A 22,638-nucleotide genomic window follows, 5' to 3' on the forward strand; every position below is an offset into this window, starting at 1 on the left:
TGTGCTCTGAAAGCTGTGTTGCATGTTCCGTTAGTGAGGGCATGGGACTTCTGAGTGCATCACAACATCTTGGATACACATTGGGATTGTTCCACTGAGAAATGAAGTCAATGCTTGGAATTCACTTTTGAATTTCTCTGAATTTTACTTTCAGGATTAAGAACAGAACATTCTTGATTTATTTTGTTTTCCCTTTTCAGTGTGATAGGTATTCAGACAATAATTCAGTTAATAATAAGACCCATGCCTCTGAGTTTTCTCCCCTAAATTCAGTCTAATTATTTCCTTATTTTATTTTTATAACAATAATTGTTATTACTTTCTTTCATCTGGGAAGTTTTGGGAGGCACTTGGGCCAGTTGATTTTAAGATGACCTTTGTTTAGCTGAATTATTTACTCATCATTTAAGCCACTTAATTTCCATGATCTTAAATTTCCCAAATATCAGCTTCCCACATCATGACCTAGAGACATTCTAGGAAGCCTACAGCCAAAGAACAGGGTGGAACATTTAGCAAAGAATATAAAAGAAAGAATAAAATAAATTAACTTTTCTTGTATATATCCTTTCAAAAAGCCAGGGATATGGGGCATACTGTATTTTGATGCTAACATGTACAGCCCATGGGGGGAAAAATATAGAGGTCTTAATGATGTTGATATAAGTTATTTGAGTGTCACGAGATTTTGGTGTTTTGGTTCAGAATCAAAATTATAATCTTATCACAAAATTTTAATATATTGGAGGAACATTCATTTGAAAAGCTATATAGTGATAAATGTTTTTGTTTCTTCCCACAACTAGCTGGTGGTGATTTTGTGGATCCTTTCTCTTAAGATTAGGATTTCCGTCACATTCTGGTCTCCTCTAGAGGTTGATTCATGAAGTCTTGAATAGCCTGATGCAAAGGAAGCCATTTTTTGATAGACATTTTCAGAGCTGTAATCCAGCTGCAGAAATAACAGCACAGGACAGGTCATTAAAAATCTGTTGGACTCTAGGGAGATGAAATGTTACAAAATCTTTTAATTTATCTTGTAAATGTTTCTCTTTGTTATTTAGTTCAAAATTAATGTAGTAAACCATGATCCTTAGGTTTTGGATTGAACAAAAAGGTAAAACACCAAAAGAGAAATATGCAATGGTAGCTATGATGTAAATCGATGTTAATGTAAATAATAGGGCCAGAAGAGGGAACAATGTTAGTAAATAGTGATTAACGCAGTTATGGGATTTTAAAATTATTACTAGTATTTTTCTGTTTCTATTTAAAGTTTAGTTGATCAAATGTATAGTAATCAAATATTGCCATTAGGGCCAAATACTTCTTTGTCACATTCTTGAAACCACAGCAAACACTCCAGTTAACTCTCCTCTCTCTTCCTCTCTGTTCCTTTTGTTTTCTTGGATGATGTTTTATAAAATGTGCCCATATAATGTTTATTCTAAGGGTGGTTAATAGGTGTTATTTTTTTAAAGTAGTTTAGGTCAGATAAGCTTAGGTAGTGGGAGTTAAGGGGAGTTAATCAGGATTCCTTCCAGTAGTGTGTCTCAGAAACATTGAGTTAATATACTTTGTGATTCTCTGAGAGGGGAATATGATTTGTATCATTTCCTAAACTTATTTCACTACTTTTGGGGAGTGGGCTATCTTGTGGAACCAGAGTTCCATAAACCACAATTTGTGAAACTCTTGCTCTTTTAAATATTTCTCTAATGACTTAATATTGTTTCCTCTTGATAGTATCCACTCATGGATTTGGCAGTGAGATCCAACTATTCAGCTTCCTCTCTTAGAGAAGCCAGTAAATTTGATCAAATAGGAGTTAACTTTCTTTCAGTGACCCCTTTTCTACAATAATATGCCAGCTGGAGCCTCACCTTCAAGGGACCATCTTTATCTGCCACCAGATTATACAGCACAGTCTGAGGAAGATCTTGGCAAGTATCTAGCAATTCTATATTCATTATCCTCCCACTCTAGCCCATGCTTAGGAGTGAGTGGAGCAAGGAAGGTTACATAATGAGGGAAGGCCTAGGAAATCCTTTTCCCTTCTGCAAATGGTCACTTGCTGGAGATTACTGAAATTCTACTTTTGGAGTTCTATTTCTTTGGGTTGAAACAGTGAATTTGATTCTTGCAAATGGCCCTGGAAGTTTTACCATGTCCTTTGTTTTAATAAATCACTGTAAATTTCTTTATTAGATCCTTTTTATACAGATAGTTGGAAGAAAATGTCTGGATGGTCACCAAGCAGTTGAGGGTAGGAATGGGAGATGTAGGACACTGGATGTCCTGGGGATTGGATTTAGGTCAGGGAGACTTGAGAGATAAAGGAGGATACTCTAGGTACTTCCTCTGTTTCATGGTTTTGTCTCTGTTAACTTTACTGCTGGGTTTTTTTCAGAATCTTTATGAAACCAGTACCCATTTGTACATGCCAAGTTGGATACTAAACATACAATTTAGATGGATAAGTCCTATGCCCTTCGATGGCTTATAACAAAACCAAACAACTGACCAGATGGACATATCAATAAGAGTTATGTGAAAGGTGGTGAAACAACAAACCTGTGAATTAATAAATTACAATATTTACGGGTTACAGTGTTAGTGGATTTCTTATGTTGAAACCTGAGTCAGCCACTACCTTGGGAAGAACTATGGACTCCTTTTTCATTTGAAAAAAAAAACTTCTAGAAGAGTCATCTTCTATGCATTGAAAGAAAAAAAAAATCCTGGGGAATATTAACTATAGGGACTATGCAAAGAAAGGGAGATATTTAACTGAAGATGTGGAGCTGAAGTTGGAAAATAAGGATAAGGGTTTGCTTAGAAGGCTCCTGTCAGGACTGATAAAGAAGAAGAAATACGTAGACCTTGACTTACCGTTGGTTTTCTGTCTTATTTTCTGCACAGAAATAGAAAGTCTTGAATTCTTCAGATGGAGGTTTGAGTTCAATTACTGATTGCGTGAAGCTAAGGGTCTGCTCATTCACCGTATAACCTTGTAGATAAAGGCCACCTACAGAGGGTGAAAGGAAAAAAGCAAGTGAGGAGAATAGGGAAAGAGTAAGATGGAGAAAAAGTATGAAAAGGTGTCAAGAAAATTTTGTATCTGAAGGAACCTGTAGTCCAGGTGTCTTGTTTTACAGATGAAGAAATGAGGCTCCAAAAGACTATATATTGATAACTTAAGGTCATCCACTAATAATTAATGGCAAGACTGGTAACAAAGTTTGGATTTCCTGTTTTTCATTTCTACAGTGTTCTCATGACATGTTCAATTTAGCTTTTTGTTACTGTGGGCCTAAAGTAGCTTCTTTAGGCTACTTCTTTTAGTGTGTTCCTGGAGGACACATTTTGAAATACATTTTTCGGTATCAAATATTGACACCTACAATATTACATTAGAGGAAAAATTAAATAGTATTTGTTTGGGCAGAACCATTAAGACATCCTGAGGAGTTATGAAGATGGCCAGAGGTTTCTACAACCAACATAGATTCTCACCTTCTTTGTGCATATGCAAAGCACATTTAAAATATGAACCCACAGGGTGATATGAGGGAGCCGACTTGAATTAAAATGAGAATAAATGACTGGTTTTAAAAGATAATTTCTTCCCCATGGCCCTTTGAATCTATGTTAGTGGTTATATATTGCTTGGCCAGAATTCTGTTTACATTGTTTAGGGGTTGGGGTACGGGGAGAAGACGTCAGTCTAGGAGAAGGTGCCAAAAAATCAAAACACTTGTATGTTCCTTATGGTGTCTTGGTGCTCTGAGGTAACCTGAATCTCATGCAGATACTCTAGGTAACGTCATCAATAGTAATGAATAGATTTTTAGATCTGTTTCTTGTGCTTGCTAACTCTTATTATTCTCCCTCCCCAACCTCCCACTGTCCCCACCCCAGGAGCCACTTTGCTGCACTATACTAACAAAGAAAATGCCAAAATATGACTGGGATTTTTGCTACTCTATGGGATAAGTATCCTATACTGGTATGGTAATAAGGGACTGTGAAAGGAAAATTTGGCTCATTTTTGTTTTTCTTTGGCTACACTTGATAACAATATACACTGTCAGGAAGTCATAAATTTTTCTTTTTAGACAGAATGAGTGGCTTTTGGACTTTAAAAATTCTTTACTCTATAGAGGGGGTTTAGTTGCACTATTAAATTCTTTAAAAATTTTCATTTAAAAAGAGTCCATTTTAGAACTAACTTCTAGGAAAGCATTCATTTTAGAAATGGTTAGAATTTTTTCTCTTGGTAGGCTCCAGTAAAATGGTGTTTACCAAAATCAGAGAGTGACTTCTTTCTTTGAGCTAGACAGATATAAAACAACTTTTTTCAGATAATATTTACGCAGCATAATATTCATCCATTTAAAGTGTACAATCACTGATTCTTAGTTTGTTTATAAAGTTGTGCAACCACCACCATCATCTACCTTTGGAACATTTTCATCATCTCAGAAAGAAACTCCATACCCGTTAGCAGCCACTGCCCATCTGCCTCCCCATCCTAAGCCTAGGCAATCCTAACCAAATTTCTGTCTCTATAGATTTGTTTTTCCTGGGACACTTAATATAAGTGGAATTATACAATATGTGATCTTTTGTGACTGGCTTGTTTCACTTAGCATAAAGTTTTCAGGGTTCATTCATGTTGTATCGTGTACTAGTACTTCATTTATTTTTATTGCTGAAATTTCATTGTATGGATATAGCATATTTGATTTATCCATTCGTTAGTTTGGACATTTGAGTTTTCTTCAGTTTTTTGGCTATCATGAATAACGTTGCGATATTCGTGTGCAAGTTTTTGCATAGGTGTATGTTTGGGGGGCATATACTAGATGTAGAATAAGCAACGTGTTAGATGTTTCAGGACTAAAGGATACCTAAGGATTTATCTGAGGGTTATTTTGCTGTCATAATTCTCTGCTCCAAACAACAGTATACACCATTTATATTATGTACTGGTTTTTGACTTCTTCCTGCTTGCGAATTTCCTTTTCTCATATGTCTGAACAGATAAGAATACCTTCCTCCATTCCTACCCATTTTGAGAATAGATAGAAAGTTATGTCCAAAAGGTGTCTGCTACAAACAGGAAAGTTTCTGACACCTCTCCTAACCAATTATAGGGTAGAAATGATTAGCAGTAAAGTCATCCAATTATAACCCCATTACCTCATTTCAAGTGACCTCATTGGGCTGGTCTCTGTCTGTCATTAGGTGGCAGCAATAAACAGCAAACTGGCACAGTGTTTGGACAGAGATTTCTCACAAGAACTATCCATTTGTTGCAATAATGTAAAATATATCTGAGAAGCACATACAGACCTTGATGTGATTTGTTTAAGAATAATAGTTAACAATCACGATTTGTTACTTCCAGCTCTTGCTGGAGAGAGATAAAAGGAAAAAAATTTCAAGTATACTGTGAATGACAAGGGGCTTCAGGCCTATGAAGAGGCACTTGACTAAAAGGCCTCTGGAATAATCACAGTGGCTTTTTAATATTAGCAGGCATAGGCCAGCCAGTAATACATATTAAAGTACTAGCACCTTCCGTAATGGTGAGAAAAGACTTCAGGGACCTAACTGACTGGGGCTATTTCTCTGACTCCCAAAATATATATTTGAGGCATATTTAGTGGAAAGTAAAATGTGGGACTAGCATCTCATAGGGTTTTTACAGGAAATCAGGGCTGTGTTGCTTCTCATGGCTTTTGCTCTTCCCCCTCCTTTCACTGTTATCTTTCCCTGCCTCCTCTTTGTTTTCCTCACTATTCTCTCAGCATCACAGAGTCAGAGATGACTCTATATTATATATGTTTAATAAATGAATGAGTGAACAACCAAATTGACTCAGTTCTTGTGACTGTCACAAGCACTAAGTCATGCCCCAAATACTACAGATACCTTCAGAAATAAGAAATATCATATGATGTGTCCCAGGTCTCTAATAAAGAACATAAATCAATGTAGTAAAATGAATAATAAAATAAAATAAATGAAAATAAAACAGTAAAGTAATCGAGATGCTGCAGCCAGGGGACCATGTCTCTGAAGTGGTGAACATAGAAGGCTGAGTCTTAATAACAAAGCAAATAATATGACAGGCATATTACAAAGATAATAGAAAGGAAAGAACCTTCTTTAAATATTCTGTTTCTAATATTCTGAAAGAAAACTGACTGTGTGAACCAGGATATATGCAGAGACGGGGTTTTTGTACTTTAGTATTTTTCCACCTTTTTTGGCTGTGACATAAAGATGTAATAAATACAGACCTCTACATGTTTTAATAGAATTAAACCAAAAGTTTTGTGAAACATTGTGATGTATCATGATATTTTTTATTCAACTAAATCCTATGCTATTGTTTTTTAAATACTGGTCACAATTGACTACATTGATTGTGTGACACAGTAACAGGGTCAAAACCTGCAGTTTGATAAATACTGCTATAAATGGTAATCAAGGCCTGCTTCAAGGTTATGACCTTCACAGGGCCGGAGAACTAGGAACCAAACCAGGGTGGGATGTGCAAGAGCCAAGCAGAGCTTGAACAATATAAGTAAAGAATGAACTATAGATCAAACCAGCACAAAGGTCATTTACTTAGTGTCAACTAGAAGAAAATGAGCATTAGAACCCTGTATAATCTTTATTAATATAATAATGATTCATATTCCATGCATATAAAATGATTAAGTTAAACTAAACATATTAATGCGTGTAGTGTTCATGGGACAGTGTGGTTTCAGCCATTCTCACTAAATTTCTTTGCTGTCCTCACAACTCCTGTGGTTGCTGGACTGAGTGGACCCTGGCTATTGCAGTCAGTGTGCTGATGTCCAGAGTGCAGAGACCAGACACACAACATTACTGCCCGAGTACTGCTTTTAGAGGACTAATTTCTGTCAGGGAGTGCTACACAGAGCATGGTGACTAAGAGTTTGGGCATAGGATTTCGATAGCATTTGTTCAGAGTTTGTCTCTGTCACTTAATAGCTGGTTGACCAGTGGTGTGCTAGTTTACTTCTCCAAGCTTTAGTTTCTCACTTATAATGGGACAATAACTGTGGATGTTTTGCAAATATTAGTTTTAGATAAAGAACATGAAGTGCTTATCCAAGTCCTGGATACACAGGAAGCATTCAATAGCACATGCTAACTTTCCCATTCCAATACACTTGAGCAGTATGATCCAGTCCTCTGGAAAAAAAAAATGTGGTTCACCAGGGCGGTGACTTTTTGTGGACAGTGGAGAGGGGCATATTTATTTGGGGAATTTTCCACAGGAAATTTGGATTTGCCTCGATCCTATCTTGAGTTTCATTATGCAGGACCACTGGCTGTGAGCCTCAGGTCATGATCCGAGTTAAGATGTATAAGAAGATTGAAAAGGACTCTTAGAAAAAGGATGTAAACCTCAATTTAAAATTCAAGTCTAGGGAAGGGTAAAGAACTTCAGAAGAATCCCTGCACGGCCACCTTAATGCTAAAGAAGGGTTAGCAGCGGATTAACCCTGGGAGAGCTTCCAGCTGGACCCAGCAGCTGTCAGGGTGGCAGTGGGTGGGGAGGCGGTGGCAATAAAGTACACCTTCTGGAACAAGGTGCATGCTCAGGCATCTTTTATTCAAGGAAGAGTAGAGTCATGTAAAAACAGAAATCACAGGCCTCTATTTTAGAACCTGGCCTAGATATAAAAATTCTGTTGGAATTTCAGTAAGGAACATGTTCTTTTAATTCATATTTGAAATAATTTGGGCTAGAAATTAAGGACCTATGAAGACAGGATATTCAAGAAGTAAGGCTGGGGGCTTCCTTGGTGGTGCAGTGATTAAGAATCCGCAATGCAGGGGACACGGGTTCGAGCCCTGGTCTGGGAAGATCCCACATGCCGCGGAGCAACTAGGCCCGTGAGCCACAACTGCTGAGCCTGTGTGCCACAACTACTGAAGCCTGCGCTGCTAGAGCCCGTGCTCTGCAACAAGAGAAGCCACTGCAATGAGAAGCCTCCGCACCGCAATGAAGAGTAGCCCCCCCTCACTGCAACTAGAGAAAGCTCGCGCACAGCAACAAAGACCCAATGCAGCCAAAAATAAATAAATTAATTAAATAAACTAAAAAAAAAAGAAGTAAGGCTGGGAAAGAATGAATGGCTTTGCATTTATTTTTATTAGCCACAAAATAATATATTTTCAAGAGAAAAATTTTAAAATAGATAGAAATTAGATAACTTCTTACAGATGGAAAGAGTGTAATATGGCCAAAAGCCCAGGTATCTGGTGGCCTGGGTTCTGGTTTTGCCTTTGAATTGGTTTTGCAATCTTCTAATCTTTCTCCACTGTTAAATGAGGGTATGACAAACTACAGTACCCACACTTCATGGGAATAGTGGCCAACTGAGTCAATTTGGTTGTTCATTCATTCATTTATTAAACATATATAATATAGAGTCATCTCTGAGTACATAATCCCTTAGAAGAGATAAATGGCCAACTAGAGATAAAATACAAAGTAGAGGGTGATAAGTGTCGCAAGATGGGTGAGTGTGGAAGTTCGGAAAAGTGAGATGCTTTGTATACCTAGGGCCATCTGGGATTGCTTTCTAGCAGAGATGGCCAGCATTTGAATAAGCATTTGAAGGGCAGGTAGAATCTGGACAACTTGTGTTGGGGAATCAGTAGGTAGAGAATGTTTCAGGGGAAGGAATTAACATAAGCAAAGACATGGGGTCAGAGAAAAGTCCAAGAGGTGGGGTGTGCTAAGCAAATAGAATGTGACCATGTGTGCATGTAGAGTACAGGGTGCTTTAACACAGGAGTGGAAGAGAAAGCCAGAAAGAAGGGTTTGGGGACAAAGTAGAAGGCCCTAGAGTGCTCTGGATGCAACAAAGGACCATGGAAGTTTCTGGAAAGATGTGTGAAATAATAAGAACTGAATATAAAGAAAGCTTTCACATTTTACCCCTTGTCTATTTGTCCTTTTGGTTAGTGTAACTTAGGCTGCCTAGGTTCAAATTCTATCTTCACCATTTACTAGCTAAGGGAACTTGGGCAAATGATTTAACCTTGCTAAGCATCAGTTTCCAAACTTGTAGGTGGGCTAATAACCTATTTATAGGATTGTTGTAGAAATTAAACGAAATGATAAGTAAAAACATTTACTAGAGTGACCAGTACAAAATCTTTACCCACTAAAAGATAACTTTGTTATCTGCTTTTACTGTTATTATTTTTAGGCCATTTATTAGTAGCTGTTTCCCAGCTCTCCAACTAGGACTTTTCTAAATAAGGCCTCCTCGGACCTTTCAGAATAAGGGAAGCCACTTAGTGGCTGTCATTACCATTTTAAACTCTTGGAATCAGTAGCAGTCCCTGGGCCCCAGGGGTTTGGAAGCACTTGGTTAATATTTAAGTTTGGAGTAATCTGAGTATTCAATCCTAAACATTCACTTTCTACTTATGGAAACATTCTCTTGAAAATGAACTTCATTGATTTGTTAGTTATAATGGTTCAGACTTTCGCAGTGATATTTTATAATAAAAGCCCCAGTCAATGACTACTTTAGAGGTTTGTTTTGTTTATCTTCATTCTCATCCTGGAGTCAGGTGCTTAAAGCTGTGGATTTGGATTGCATAGGAACAGTCTGTTCTGTAAGTGCTTAGAGATGCTGGCTATTTCCTAATAGTTGAATAATATTCTGGGTCATGTTTTAATACTCTCAAAGTGGAAGGATGAGTAAGTAAAAGAGAATCATTGTATTGCTCATCCTGAGTGATGAGAAAAGGACCACAGTGTGATGATCAGTTTGTACCTCTTTCATACCCTTCTAAGAAGGTCGAAATGGTCACCAGATACCTCCTTCCCATTTGGCATGGCTATCTAGCTTAATTAAAGAAAGGCATTTATGCTAAAAAAGGAAATTAAATGACTAAGATTCCAGGATCTTCATTACTGAAATTTATTTAAGGCTTATTCGTTTGGGAAAAAGTTCAACTGCAAATAAAACATCTGTAATCTATTTTGTCAAAAATTACAAGAAGGTAAATAATCTTTCTTGTAGAAATCATGCACAATTATTTTATTACTATATTATATTGTTTACATACTTATATATAGATTTTAGCATATTAAAATATATATTATGTATAATATTTATATATAATTTAATAAATATATATACATTTTATAGAGAGAAAGCTTTTTGTGTCGAGTACTTTGTATGTAGAACTTAAGTAACTCTAAATGGCAATCACTTCATTCAACCTTCACAATAGTCCTGTGAAATAGATAGCTGTTTCCATTTTATAAATGAGGAAACTAAGTTTTAGGAAGTTAAGTAACTTGCCTAAGGAAAATTGACAATTAATGTTCTTTTCATTACTCACTTGTCCAAGATTAGGGATACTATCAGAAAAGGGTAGAGTCACTAGCCAAGAAAACTACTGGCATTGACTCTGAATGTCATCAGTGATAAAAAAAAAATGAAGGGGTTAAGTTTTTGTTTTTCCAGGCAGTAAAATCATGGGGTTAGAGGTGCAGGCTCTGGAGTTAGTTTGGCTGCATTTAGATCTCAGCTTCATTGCTTACTGCATGAGATCTTGTCAGGCTGTGTAGACTTTCCAGTCAGTTTTCCTATCTGTAAAATGTGAATAATAATAGTATCCCTTCTCCAGACGATAACTGAACTAATTTACACAGCATAAAGTTTGGCAAAGTCTCTGTAAAGCTAAGATGTCATCACTATTATGAAGGTAATTACTATTATTTCAGGTGAAAGTTGAGTCCATACCTGAGGCCTGGGTGGAGCGAATGCTAGCGTAGAAGTACAAGCAGCCATCCTTCAGAATGCAATAGTGCTGGATCCACATGTCTGTGCTTCTGTCAAGTTGGTGCAGAAGGCCCAGGCACTCTGGGTCCCTGATAGCCAGGGGCGGGAGGCTCCTGTTGTGCAGAGTAACGTCTTCCCAGACATGCTTCTGCAGATGTGACACAAAGGGATCAGCTGAGTGGCCATCCTGCGCCAATGGTCATTGACTCCCAGAGCCAATGACGTCAGCACCAAGACTGACTTCAGAGAAGCTTCTGTCCTAAGTGATTCTATTGCTAAGGAAATCTGAATACTTGAGCAACAAGCCAGACAATCTGAATTTATCCATTGGCCATAGAGAATTTCTCCCTTTTCATGTCCATTGACATCCCTTCTCTTTGGCTTCTTTTCTATTGTGAGGAAATCAAAAGAATTATCAGTGATGTATAGAAAGGAAATGGAAATGGCCAGCTCAGCAAAGGCTATTGTTTAAAGGCCCTGTCTATAAGTGCTGGCCCCAATGTGTTATTTTACTCACCATTGGGATTGTCCTTCTAGCCCTGTTCCTGGTGTGTCCACTGTGACTAATTGCAGCCCCTGGTTCATGCTTTACTTTATCTAGCACTCCCTTTTGTGCAAAGGAACAAGTTAAATGCCCCAGGCCAGATCAGGCCTTAGGCTCATATGGTCCGTGATGTGAAAGGCCCATGATAAATCAAGATCCTCTACCTTGGAGGTCAGCCCTCGGTTCATAGTCCTGAGAGAGTGGCAGGCTTTTCCTGGGAGCTTGACCTGAGGCAGGGGACATGGTGCTTCATCCCTTTATCAGAATGCCTTGTTGGGCACTGGCCAGTTTCTCTTCTTTATTTGGTTTCATTTTTGCTCTTTAGTTTTAACACAGCAGTGCAAAAGATTTCAGAATGCAGAGCTGGCTGAATTCTTTGCTGTGTAGTGGGAGCCTGCTGGGAGTTTGGGTATTCATTTTTCACTCTGCTGCAGACACCCTGAGTGCATGAGCAGAATAGATCCCTCTTAAAAATATCGAGGCTCATTACGATGATGCACTGGAGAGACGGATGAGTGTATTGAGCATTGTGTTCCAGGCAAAGTGAAACACAAGTCCTGCTGTTTATCATATGATAATGCTGGTGATTATTCTGAAAGTACAGTTACAGGGCACGGGGGTAGTACATTTAAGCTCAAGCAACCCAAATTTTCCTGAATGTACAAGAGCCAAAATATGTAGAGAAGATAATTGACAGTAAATACCTTTTTCTTGTATGCCATTTTGTGAGGAAATGAGCATATTTAAAGGAACTCTATAACCTTATTAGAAATCATATCTACAGCATAAACATGAAACAATTGAATATTGAAGCAGTTTCTTCCCTCTTGACCAGGTCACAGCTCAGAAAGAAGGGTATCAAATGACTTAGGGGCTGATGTGATGATTCACCTGTTGATGTTACAAAGTTATCTATCAGTTTATAGGTCAAATCTAAATTAAAAATTATATTACTTCAAGGCTAGGAATCATTTTCTAATAAGCTCCTTGGCCAACAGCACTATCCCAAGATATCCCTGAGCCCTCGTTCTTAGGGAGCGAGAAAAAAACAATAGCAGTTGTTTAACCTCATGGGGAACCACTGGGCTGTTCTGTGTCAAGGAGAAATTCCACCCCAGTTGGAACTACCCATTGAGCTCACCGAGAGGAATGTCATACAAACCGCTGAAAACAAAGAGACAGCAGGAATGCAAGCACCTCCATAAAATCTGAGTGGAAAACCCTGTTGACTGCAAATCCCAGCTTTTAGAGCAGATCTGAGAAGTCCCAGGGTGGATTGCATGACATCTAACTTGACCCTTTCCCCCTCGGAGAAGAAAAGCAGAATGAAGGCACAGAAACACATCAAGGACACCTTACCTGGTGGACAGGATAGGCCGCTTTGTCCATTGCTTCAAGCCACCTGAAAGACAGAAAGACGAGAGGTGCTTTCCTTGCGGGGCTTGATAAGTGTCATTCAGAGGGCCTTGTTTTTCTCCCATTGTTCAGACAGAAGAGTCCTGAGCCTCAGGTATATCTCATGGCTCTAAATTCATGGTTGAAGAGCAACACATTCTTATAAAATTGGTGTTACTAGGTGGCAAAATCCCACACCCACCAGGGGTATTTAAAATAAATTTAGTTTTATTCTTCTCCTTTACTATAGTTTAATTAGTGCCTAAGGAAAAATTTATTCATTATTTTACTGAGGTATGTGAATTTAACACCAGCAGGGCAGATAACTGTGAGGCCCTGGCTATTAATATATGGAAAGACTGGTAAATAACCACTGTTCTAAGCCCCCTCCCCAAGTGTTCCTTGCACAAGGTGGCCACCTTTAGTTAGTGTCCCTACTTGAGGACTGAACTTTGTTAGTCTTGTCTCCTTAGCCAGGTACCAGCCTATCTACCCCACCCCAACTTGCCAATCCTTTCCAAGTTTCTTTTAAACCCCATAACTTCCAATCAAACCATCCTGCATGCTTTTCTCCCCAAAGCTTGATTTAATCCCTCTGCACTTCTGTGTTCCATTTCTTCTTTTGTATGCATATCTGATGCTATACCACACCCTTCATAAACTCCTGCCTCACCCACACATCCAGAGACCTTCTCTCCCCACCCTCAATTCCTACGCCACTTTGTCTTTTCCTATAGCACATCTCAATTTCTATTTTGCATTAAAAATCCTACCTTCTTGGTTCAGAGGTTTTTTGAAGGCAAGGATTGGTGCCTAATCACACTAATAGTCCCCAGAGATTTTAAAACAGTGTCTTGGACATATTAGCTATCCAATAAATATTTTGTCCGTGAATTGAAATACAATTAAGTTGCTATCAGCATGTTTCCCTGTTTGTCCTATAAAGAAACATGCATTTGAATACACAATGTTCCACAAATAGAGACAGTATATTGTTTGCCTAAGAGGTTTCAGACCTAGGGCTCTCTTTAAAATTGGAGTCCAAATTCTCTTAAAGAGATATGGCATTCTTCTAAACACTGCTGACCCATTTTTTTGTCATTGTCTACCTCTCCCCCATTCTATCCCACCCATCACCCTAAAGTAGCAGTACTTACACAGCAGTTCTGAGTTGACTCACTGGATTGACCAATGATCTCCATTCCCTCAGGGTGACACACTGAATAATGATCATAAGTTGCTGAATGCTTAGAGTTTGTAGGCTACCCTCTTAGAATGCCTTCACACTTCTACCCTCAGACTGGGTTGTATGCTTACAGACTGTCAACTGTGTTAATTCCCCACAGAGCTATATTATTATTAATTTTGCTCATTTCACTGTAGTGTGTTAAATTGTAACCCAGCTACATTATTTTTATTCCTCTGACTATCCGTCCAATTAGCTTAAAATAGATGAATCTGGCAACTTTTGGGGAAGCTAGATGTGAACTGTGGCAGTAGTGAGCTTTTTTAGAAAATATAGAGATCTAAGGTAAATGAGTTAGGAGAAGATGCTTCTGTTCTTTGGAAATTCTGTTAGGAAAACACTTGGCAGAAACATGAAAAACCAAACTTCTCATACATAAGAAAAAGACAGTTTATTGACTCATGCTGTGAATTTGCTGTTCCCTTCCCTACTTGCAGTCCCAAGAATCTTTCAGATTGCTATTGAAGAAGCATTCCCCCACCCAAAGTGAAACTAGTAAGATAAAAAAATAATCAATTACCTTTTCATTTCTTGGTTTGAGGTTGCGCAGAGGTAGAAAGTTCTATTTCCAGACTGAGGCACACAGTTAAACACAAATGGTTTTCCCAAGCTGCTATCAATGCCAATTTCTGCACCTTCTAATTTTATTACCTCTAGAGGTGGGCATTTTCCTTCATCCTGTAATTGATAAGAAGAGGTTCAGAATGGGCACTGCAACTAAGCAGATAAGGGAGAAAATGAGGGAGGAAAGGAGGACTAAAGTTATTTTTCTGAATTGATCATTTGTTTTGTTCTGAAATGAAAATAAAGCCAAAATGAGTTTTTGTAGATTATGCTCTCTATGATACATTACATCAAACTCTAAATTTTCCACATCCCTTTTGAATAGCCTCTATTAATATGCATTTATTTCTGTCAACTTGGGAGAGTATCATTAATCATTCATGCCCATTTTTCCCATCAGAGAAAAGAACATCAAAAGAAATTGATGTACAAAATATATGTGTTTGGTAGTGGCATGAGATCTCTAGTTAGTGGCTATAATTAACATGATTCCATACTTATTGTGTGTCAGGCCCTCTTCTAATTTCTTTACATCTATTAATTGATTTATCTTCACAAATGCTTATGAGGTAGTTACTTTTATTATCTTTTTTTTTTTTTTTTTACAACTCAGGAAACTACAGCATAGAGAGAATAAAGAACACTTTTCTATAAATAACAGTAGTTTGAAACATGTATGTAAAACTAAAATCAGTTTATAGGTAAATTTTTACTATTTGTATTTATTTTACAATTATATGTCAAAATATCCTGTCCATTATTCATGTCTTTTCTAAAAACAGCTGTAATGAGGTAAAATTTACATACCATAAAGTCACTTATTGTACGTGTACAACTTAGTGACTTTTAGTGCATTTACAGAGTTGTGAAACCATTGCTACGATCTAGTTTTAGAACTCTTCCACCAACCTCCAAATTTCCTTTGAGTCTGTTTGCAATCAATTGCCACCCTTGCCCCTCCAATTACAGGCAATCACAAATCTATTTTCTGTCCCTATAAAGTTGCCATTTCTAGACACTTTGTATAAGTAGAATCATACACTATAGGGTCTTCTTTCATTTAGTGTAATGTTCTCAAGTTTCCTCCATGTTGTAGTTCTTATTAGTTTGTCATTCCTTTTTGTTGCTGAGCTATATTCTACTATATACATATGCCTTATTTAGTTTATCCATTCACAAGTTGATGGAGAGTTTTCTTTCCAGTTTTGGGCTATTTCAAATAATGCTGCTATGAAAATTTGTGTACAGGTCTTTGTGTGGATATATGTTTTCATTCTCTTTGGTAGATTACTAAGAGTGAAATTGCTGGGCCATATGGTAAGTCTAACTTTGTAAGAAACTGCCAAACTGTTTTCCAAAGTGGCTGTACCATTTTACATTTCCACCAGCAGTGTATGAATGTTCCAGATTTTCCACACCCTCACCAATACTCTGTATTGCTTGTCTTTTTTTTTTTTTTGCTTGTCTTTTTGATAATAGCCATCCTACTGGGTGTATAGTGGTATCTCCTAGTGGTTTTAAGTTGCATATTTCTAATGACTGTTGATGCGGAACACCAACTAGCCCAGAGGTTCTTAATCAATTTTAGGTGATGACTTCCTTTGAGATGCTGATGAAAACTATGGACGCCCCCCCCACCAAAATACATAAATGTGTATGTGTGAATTTATACACATATACAAAAAATTTCTTGCAACTCACAGGTGGATATATACAAATACATGCTCCACTAAAAGTAATATCTCATAGTTGTATGGCACTTTATAAAACATTTTCGTGGACCCTGTCTTTTTTACTCTTCACAACTACTCTGTAAAGCAGGAAGCTAATGTTATCCCCATTTTCTAGAAGAAGAAACTGAGTTTCAATAAGATGACCCAAGGTTACACAGACAGAAACAGAACTTAAGCACTGGTTTTCTGGCTCTGTCTTCCACACTACATCTCTCACATGTCTGGCTTCTTGGGCCATGGCTGTTAGAGTCAGCAGTTGAAAGCTGTAGTATTTACGTTTTAGGAGACAGAATATTTCCTGAAGCCATGAGCTTTCCTGGAATATAGACAGAGATCTAAAATTTTGCTCTGTTTTAGTAAATATAAAGAAGGTGGCACATCTTATAATAATTGTATATGGCCAATAATAATGACATTAGAAACCAGAAGAATATATTTTCATTTGCTTTAATAAGGATAAAGAATTTGCATGCCTATAAAGAGTAGCTAATTATTTATATTATCTTTCAGGAGCATCTTAAACTGCAAAAAGAAATGGGGAAACATAAATAAAGCCTGGAGATTTTATTCTATTAATAAGTGACAGATGTGCTCATTTGCTAAGAGCAAGTACTCAGTGGATCTGCTTTCCTTTGGACCCATTAGGCAGAGAAGATGCTATAATATGTTTGTCTCTCTGTATCAGCACTATTAGGTAATTCTGAAACTACCAGTATTCTCCCTCATCCTTTGCTGTGGGACAGTGCAAAGGAATACACTCCTATGACATATGACACACAACCAAGAATAGTATCTGAAGTCACTTATGAGTCTCTTTGCCTCTGCTCAAGTTTCATCTGTGTGAGGAGAATGAATGGTGAATGGAGTAGATCAAAAATGAGGGCTACTATTTTCTTACGTGGTCTCCATCATGGCCCAGATTCCATTTTTACTAATCTAAGCTGTTGCCTCATTGCCCGTGATTACGAGCCCACTGTGGCCCTGGGAGCAGCTGCAGTAAAACCGTGGACACAGAGCCTGTGTAGCAGGTGCAGGTGCTCTTGCAGCTGTGCTTACTCATCTTACTCTTTTTCTCTTGGTTTCACCAGCCCAAGCACCTTTAAGCTCCACCCTCGTGGAGATACAAGGGTTGGAAAAGGTTCTCCATTCAGTCTAATCCTAATGCTGCTTGGACTGTCGTTCTATATTCCCCAATCAAATGTTTTCTAGAGATAAAGGACAACTGAAATCTCTTTTCTATCTTATTGCCATGCCCTGGGGTCTTTAACTCACCCCTTAAGCAAAACTCAATCCTTCAGTTTGGCAATAATTCTTAAATAGGTTCTGTCTGATTCCTTCCCTCTAGCTCTGTCAGAAGTCTCACTTAAGTCAGGACTAGAAACAATGAAGATTTCTTTAAGACTTTGGCTTCCCCGCAACTTTATATTCTTCTTTCCAAGGCATGGAAAGTCTCTAGCTCCATTTTTCTATTCCTGAGACAAATCATGAAGCAGAGATCCAGCTGCTTCATGTGTGCAGGATTGATTAAAATAGGAGGGATGCTGAAGGGATTTACCAAGGAATTGTTTAGTGAGGTCCAGAAGCTATCGATTGAGAATAAAAGAACTTGGGCTGTTTATGCCATATGGCCTTAGATAATGTTGACATTGTCAATCATGGAAATAAGATTTCTACAGCAATAATCCCAAAGGTCAGAGTGCTCAGAAGAGGGAAATAGTAAATAATAATAATGACAAAAACCCAACCCAGAGTGAATTCACTTCTAAATTCAATTATTTCTACAAAGAAAAATACAGACAAGGGCATTTGTGTCTGTCTGCAACTTGGGCTCTCTGGTAAAATAAAATTACCTACAGATATTTCTGGGTTATTTATGTTGGTCAGAATTTTGGTTTGAACATGTTAGAAATTTTTTATTGCTGTTGCTAGGCCTTTGTCTAAGAGAAGAGAAAAGGTTGGGACATTATACCAACATGGTTCATTTTATCTGAAGGCACAGCCATGAAAATCCACAAACTAAGGAGGAGGGAAAAGACATCTTTAGCCATGAAAAAGAGCTGATTCTTGGTCGGGAAAACAGAGCCAAGATAAATTTAGAGGGAAAGAAAGCATGTCCTAAAGCAATGCACCACATGAAAGGGTGCATGAAATACACATCTCAAGTGCTGTATTTAAAGCTAGCAGATTGAAGCAAAATTGAAGATGGAGAGTCTCTCGGAGTCTTATTAATGATTCTGAGAACGCTTTATCTCTAGGCAGCAGTTTGGAGGCATGCCCTGCCCACTGGTGACTGAAAACCATCAATCTTTGATAGCTATGAGATGATGGCCTCTGTTCACTTGCTACCTGATAAGATCAGAAGAGCAGCAAACCCTGCAAAGGCAAGAGGGAAAGATGTTAGAGTGCTTTCACTGTAGCGATCTTTGCTATCTTTGTCCTGGGATTAAATAGAAGTCTTGACTCTATTTAAAGGCTCAAGCCCCTCACTACACAACTCAAGATTATTATATACATACATATATGCATGTGTGTATTTGTTTATTTATTTATGTTTTCCTCTTTCCCTCCAGGCAGGCAAGGAAGGATGGATGAAGAACAGAGCAGAAAGTAAAGCAAGCATGTAGGTCAGGCCCTTGTTTGTAAGTGGTACTGGGTGCCTTGTCAAAGCTTTGTGAATTTACTATTTCTCTTTTTGCTTTTATCAAGAACTTGAGGTGATGACAATTTCATTGCACCCCACAGTTGCAGCAACTCTCTAGACTGGATAAAAGTATGGTTACTGTTCTTTCCCTGCTTTTATAGTGCAGCCTAGCTTATTTGTGACATCAGCAGAGGTAACTGGCTCCAAACTCAGAATTTTGTGCTTTTCTTTTCAGTTTGCCTGGAGTGGTGAACCATTTTTTTCGGAGTGATAAATACATGCTGGCAACACCATGTTGTTTCCTGGCACTAGGGAGACTGGGCTCCAGGAAACATGGGCGGCTTTGGGGGCTGAGGGAGCTCATCTCCACCAACACATTATGCTGCACCCAGACAGACAGCCTTCCTGCTGGAAAGCTAGCCAAGTGGAGGGATGCTAATGATGTTGGGGTCCTGGCTGCCTGGGCTTGACAGACTTGAACACACTTCTGGCCTCAATCACGTGTCTCATTTGTCAACATTTTACTTGGCTCCTAAACTATCCCTTAGAATATAACAACTACAGCTCCATAGTTTTATTACAACAGAAAAACTATGAAGTAGTGAATCTGAGTAGTCATGACCCTGTTCAAAATTGTCAAAAAGTTACCAGGTTAACTGTAAAATCAAGACATTCTACATCTTACGCTCTGCAATTGATTGTTTGTCCTACGAGGTTTCTCTCTGAACTCAGTGTGCTGTTTTGTAGATGGATTCTAGAGCCAGACCAGCTGGGTTTGAATCCTCACTGTACCACTTATTAGGTCACTTATGTGACCTTGGTCAAGTTACTTAACCTCTCTGGGCCTCAGTTTCCTCATCTGTAAAATGGGGTTGTTATAAGGATTGTGTTAATATATATGTAGTGTTCAGGCACTTTGTAAGTGATCTGTACATGTTAGCTTTCATTATTATGTAGAATTTGATGAAAGTGAAGAGTAAGAACCTAAAAAATTAGTCAACCAAGAAGCTTTAATATGGATGACAGGGTAACTTTATTTAAAGTAAGTTCCTATATATGTCTTTTCTTACCTCCAAGAATTACATACTGCATGAATAAGGGGAAAGACTTACTCTCTCAGAATCTGTGAGAATCTGTGTCCTCGTCTGTAAAATGGGGGTAAGAGTACCTTTCTCTGTGAGGTGCATAACAGCTGTTCAATGAAGGTTCGTTCTTTCCCACATCTGGGATCCACTTTCAGTTTAAGTACAAATGAAGCATCACTGTTATATCCCTAGGACTCAGGGAAGCTGTGCAAGAAAAGCCCCCGCTCCAGAACCACTGGTGGTATTACTGGAAGGAGGGAGCGGGCAGAGAGGGAGAGAGCCTGGGCGACTTCACTGTCCTATCTTGGAAGAGAGTTGTGATGATCTGAGTGGTTGGCTCCTGTGCCTGGATTCTTGTCATTTAGGTGACAAAGTTCATTAAATGTTCTCTGCCCCTTACTCAGGGATTTGGAGGACTCAGTCCCTACTTTTGGTTACACTTGGACTGGCAATCTCCCATAGCCCACAGGTAGAGGCTGACTGCTGCCAAGAGCCAGGCCCTTACTCCTGGCCCTCCCTCCCTCTGGGATCACATCCTGACAGGCTGCTTTGGGGACCTTTGCCAAACCCTGCTCCTCCTGGATTAAGATTCTACCTTTTAAAGGATTTCTCTCTCTTTACCACCCACGCTCCCTCCCTCCCTTCCACCAGTTTACTGAGTGTGTCTGTACCTTCTGTCGGACGTTGTGCTAGGCACTAAGGACCTACATGGGCTTTAACCTTAGGTGGATTTCCTAGTCTTCAGCCTCTCTCATTCTTGACCATTCCTTAGCCCCTTTCTGGCCATGTTCTTAGACTCTGGAATTTTCCAAACCCAGCTTGTCCATTATTACTCATGATCCTTTGCCTTCAAAGTATCTTACCCAACCCCTCTATTTCCTTCCTACTGACATCACTTCGGTCCAAGGCCTTGGTACCTCATGCCTATGTCACTACAGCAGCCTCCTGGCTGAGCTTCTCTGTCGCCAGTACAATCCTGACAATGTAATCCAAACTGCCCGATATCACCCCCGAAGGTCTGCTTCCATTGCGCTGCCCATGGTGACAGTTGCCAATTTATTGCCTCTTAGCTCCTAACGTATCCTTCAGTGCCTGATTCCTGAAAATGGATCTTGAACCTTTAAATACTTTCCTCTGCCAGCTGGCATGAAGTTCAACTCCGCCAGTACAGAGCACTGGAGAGATATCACAGGAAGAAGGGTTTTTCTTCCTGGTTCCTGTGGATAGTTCCAAGGGAACTAGAGAGTGCTTTATTTTTCTCCACTACTCAGCCCTCGAGGTTTCTGCCAGTGCTAAGAGCTTGCAGGATGCAACCTCCCCAGGGGTCCTCCGCTCCCAGTTTGGACAGCAGTGGCATAGTGGGGAGCCCCAGACAGTGAAACCTGTGCTTTAGCCCGCGTTTCTGCCTGCACACCTTCGCCTCAGCCCTATGGGGCTGCACATGTAGGGAACTCTGGACCCCTTGGCCTGAGGTACCCGAAAGTACCTTAGGTTCTTACACAGGAAGGCCTCTCCAGACCCCGGTTCCAGCAGCACACACGGTAGCACCCCAGCGCTATCTGTGTACCCAGGTCCCTCTGTGTGCCCAAGCGTCAGCTTCAGCTCACCAAAAGTGTGGACATGTGTTTCTGTGGACATTCCAGCGCAGACACCAGGGAGCAGTACCCTGACTGGGTGATTTCCATCTCCTGAATGGACCCAGATTGATAGACTCATGAACACACCAAAATATCCAATCAGGGTTCTCCTGCTGATTCCCAATCCCCTCTATAAACAGGCCCCAGCAATTCTATCCAATTTTGTTAGTAGTCCTCAGTGTCCCAGGAACATACCACTCATTCTTTCTCTGTCTGCACTCAACTTTCCCTCACCATTCATGCCCTCCCATCTCTTTTCCTCTCATTCATATCCTAGCCATCCTTCAAGGTCCAGCTCAAATTCCTCTTCCTTTGTGAAGTCATGTTTTTCTTCTTATAGCCATCACCATTCTTTCTCTTCTTACAAAGCATGCCTGTGCCATATAATTGAGTGATGAATTATATAGTGCCTCTTGTGGTTCTTTTGTTTTTGGCGAATATTTATTGAGATTGAGTTCTTATCACACACCAGGAACTGTGCTGTGCACTTTTAGTCATTTGATCATCTCATCTTGAAGATTCTCCATCAGATACTCTATGTATGGGCCGATGTGCTCCCCTAAGAGTCACGATATAATTTAAAATTTTTCTTCTTTCTCTGGGGAACCAAATGAAATTAGCAAATTAGGACTATGGTCTATTGTTCTTAAGTAAGATGTCATAAGGTCAGAATAAGGTCCCCCTTTTCAGAAGATAAACAACAAGTTTATAAACAGGGGGAGAGAACATGTAACATGTGCCACATTCCTGTGAGAATTCTCTCTGTGCATCTGGAAATTATGGTGGCCTGCTGGTTTAGTATATCTAGTAAATAATAGACAGGAGCCTTCCCATTGAACCTACCTCCAGTGAGATAACCTATCCTATGATCCACTGTGAAACCCCAGGGAGGTAATAAAAAGGGTCAGAATACCACTTGCTCTTTGCA

At 39.1% G+C, this 22,638-nt stretch overlaps 1 protein-coding gene across 1 annotated transcript in view; it reads right to left on the minus strand.

The window, feature by feature from the left end:
• Positions 1–713: 713 nt before the first annotated feature.
• The window catches only part of LOC309623478 (uncharacterized protein), a gene marked incomplete at its 5' end in the record, with an annotated part of 120,855 nt that continues 98,930 nt past the window's right edge, over positions 714–22,638 (minus strand). Inside the window, 5 exons of the mRNA XM_082380431.1 lie at positions 714–952; positions 2,893–3,028; positions 10,827–11,013; positions 12,769–12,811; positions 14,571–14,728. Coding sequence (XP_082236557.1) covers positions 853–952; positions 2,893–3,028; positions 10,827–11,013; positions 12,769–12,811; positions 14,571–14,728 — 624 coding nt within the window. The 3' untranslated portion in view covers positions 714–852. The remainder of the gene's footprint in view (positions 953–2,892; positions 3,029–10,826; positions 11,014–12,768; positions 12,812–14,570; positions 14,729–22,638) is intronic.

Source organism: Balaenoptera borealis, assembly GCF_965194805.1.
Source record: "Balaenoptera borealis genome assembly, chromosome: 2".
Taxonomy (NCBI): domain Eukaryota; kingdom Metazoa; phylum Chordata; class Mammalia; order Artiodactyla; family Balaenopteridae; genus Balaenoptera; species Balaenoptera borealis.